At 36.8% G+C, this 2,467-nt stretch overlaps 1 protein-coding gene across 2 annotated transcripts in view; it reads right to left on the reverse strand.

Annotated features, from left to right (window-relative positions):
• Nucleotides 1-232: 232 nt before the first annotated feature.
• Nucleotides 233-2,467, reverse strand: part of GMNN (geminin, DNA replication inhibitor) — a 10,446-nt gene continuing 8,211 nt past the window's right edge. For both annotated transcript variants that reach the window (XM_004693334.2, XM_012732919.1), the window contains 3 exons: nucleotides 2,067-2,149; nucleotides 1,659-1,769; nucleotides 233-658 (listed from right to left, as the gene is read on the reverse strand). In XM_004693334.2, coding sequence (XP_004693391.1) covers nucleotides 497-658; nucleotides 1,659-1,769; nucleotides 2,067-2,149 — 356 coding nt within the window. In that variant the 3' untranslated portion in view covers nucleotides 233-496. The remainder of the gene's footprint in view (nucleotides 659-1,658; nucleotides 1,770-2,066; nucleotides 2,150-2,467) is intronic.

Genomic DNA, 2,467 nt, shown 5'->3' on the forward strand with positions numbered 1-2,467 from the left:
ACACAAACTAATACAAAAATATCTAATATCTGAACATGGGGGTTCAGAAATCAGTAACTCCTAGTGATCTTGGGCTCCAAGTAAGTTTGGCAGCTAATGCACCTCAGCTATCTCAGTCTGAGGATGATAAAATTTCTCCTTGTTCCTTCCACAAGCACAGAGGAATGGAAATAATACAATCACAGAAAAATGAACATTGTCTACAGACTTCTTATCACCATTTTTCTAAGACATACACACAATGCTCAATGGGAGAATGAAGTTTATTTATAATACACACAAGTCATGTCTGACAACTGAGAAAATGCTATTTACATAAAACTTTATAGATTAAAAATACACAGTATTTGTATTTTAATACAACAGGGACCCAAGGATTCAAACAAGGAAGTCTGATTCCAAGTCTGCATTTACAATTATTTACTCTGCTAACAAAAAACTTTAGTGGAGGTAAACTTCGGCAGTTTATGTCTCAAAAGTCACGTGTTAATGGGTTTCATATACAGGGTTTTGCATCCGTAGAGGAAGATACAACTTCTTCAGCACCTGTACCAGTTTCTGAGTCTTCCACTTCAGAATCCTCCCCAGTTTCCTCTTCGGAATCAAATTCCTGACTATCCGGTGATTCAAAGTTAGCCAGAGGTTCATCACTCAGTCTCTTTTAAAGAATAAAACAATAATTTATTGCAAAAACTTTAAAATCCAAGTCCACTACCAGTAAGCTGATTATTAACTGAGCCTCAAAGTTGTAAGAAAGCTCTTTTCACAATGTTTCTCAAACAGTTACAAACTCACATACAGTTATTATATATATCAAAGTATCTCTGCCATGCTAGATCCTATTTCAACAAAATCAGTTTAATAATTTTTCTTGGTGTGTTACGGCTCTCACAGTGATTCAGTGTACACTGATTTAGCAGTTCCCAACCTATCTATAGAAGGATCAACTCCTTCTGGGGCAGTTAAGAAAGCAATGACAGTACTTGCATGTGAAAACCAAATATTAATTTGGGTACAGCTCTAAAGTAAAATGTAGCAATCCAGTACAAGTTTTGATTTGAAAAGCTTCCTTCCTATCCACAAATGATATTTTGCAAACATGAATTAGTTCTAGCTTTTCAGGCCAAGACTTGTAAAATAACAGTCATCAGGCTCATGCTTATAAGCAAGCTAGCAACCTCTCATTTTTAAAAGTTCTCTATAACCACCAAGCATTTCCAGGACACCCAATAACATGTCACAAATGATTTTAAGGTTAAATTAAAAATTTTTCAATAGTGAAAAATTTTCCATTATTTTCAGGCAGTTCATTCCTTTTTAAGTCTTTACAAGAAAGTCTTTTTTTTGCTTTATGAAAGTTAGACTGTAGTATTACTGGGCTGTCATCCTCTATACGCACGTCTGTCAACTTCCCACCTGCTATGTCTCATCATCTTATGACAAGCCCACAAAGCAGACACTCCTACCCCCATTTTGTAGATGCAGAGAACAATGACCTGACAGAACAAGTAACCTGTCTGATTCAGCAAACTCAAGGGTGCCAGATAAGGAGCTAAGACTCAAACCCAGGAGTCTGAGTAAGTTCTGACTGCTCACACTACTGCCTCGATTTTTCGGAAAAAGATGGTTTTAAGCCGAGTAAATGTTAGAACACCTACCTCGATCACCTCTGCCATGTACTGCACATGCTGCGCTACTTCTGCCAATTCTCTATTCTCCTTCTTCAGGCGGGCAATTTCACTGTCTTTCTGTTCAATTTCTTTATGAAGCTACACGACAGAAGTAAAGCTCAGGATTCCATAGAGTCGCTAGGCCATCTACCAACTTACATGCCTCCCAGGAAGAAATGGACAGACACATTTAGAAGGAAGTTCCTAACAAGGAAGCTGTCTTGAGTGCTGACGCCCAGCACTGCTGCCATTCTGCTCACAGGGGCCTTCCTAAACAAACTGTGTGTGGACCGACGCTCAAACTAGTTTACACTGCTCCAACCAAATATGATAAGCAGTAGAAGGAAGATAATCCTAGAACATTAAAGAGTGCCACCACCTATATTCCGTACATACTTTCTCATTTTCCTTAAGTGCTTCATAGAGAGCCTTCCTTCGTTTTTCTGCCACTTCTTTCCAGTATTGAGAAGATGGATTTTCTAAAATAAATTAATGTAACTTTGAAAGACATTACTGTTATATGTTGCTGTAAAACCCCAGTAAGCTTTTTTATTTAAAAAAAAGTATAATCTTTGTATTACCCACATCCCTCAGTAATGTCTATTTTTAAAGATTCAAGTTAGAAAGCCAAATATATTCTTTGCTCTTGATTTCTCCCAACATTTTACAGATTTCAGTCCTTTAGCAAGTCTCAATATATACAATGAATACATATCTACCTCCCACCTTGATTGTTAAAGATATATGCAATGTTTATTATGTGTTTGTACTTTTTGTCTGTTAATACTGATATTTTT

The sequence above is a fragment of the Condylura cristata genome, unplaced genomic scaffold (assembly GCF_000260355.1).
Source record: "Condylura cristata isolate star-nosed mole 26May11 unplaced genomic scaffold, ConCri1.0 scaffold00037, whole genome shotgun sequence".
NCBI classification, from domain to species: Eukaryota; Metazoa; Chordata; class Mammalia; order Eulipotyphla; family Talpidae; genus Condylura; species Condylura cristata.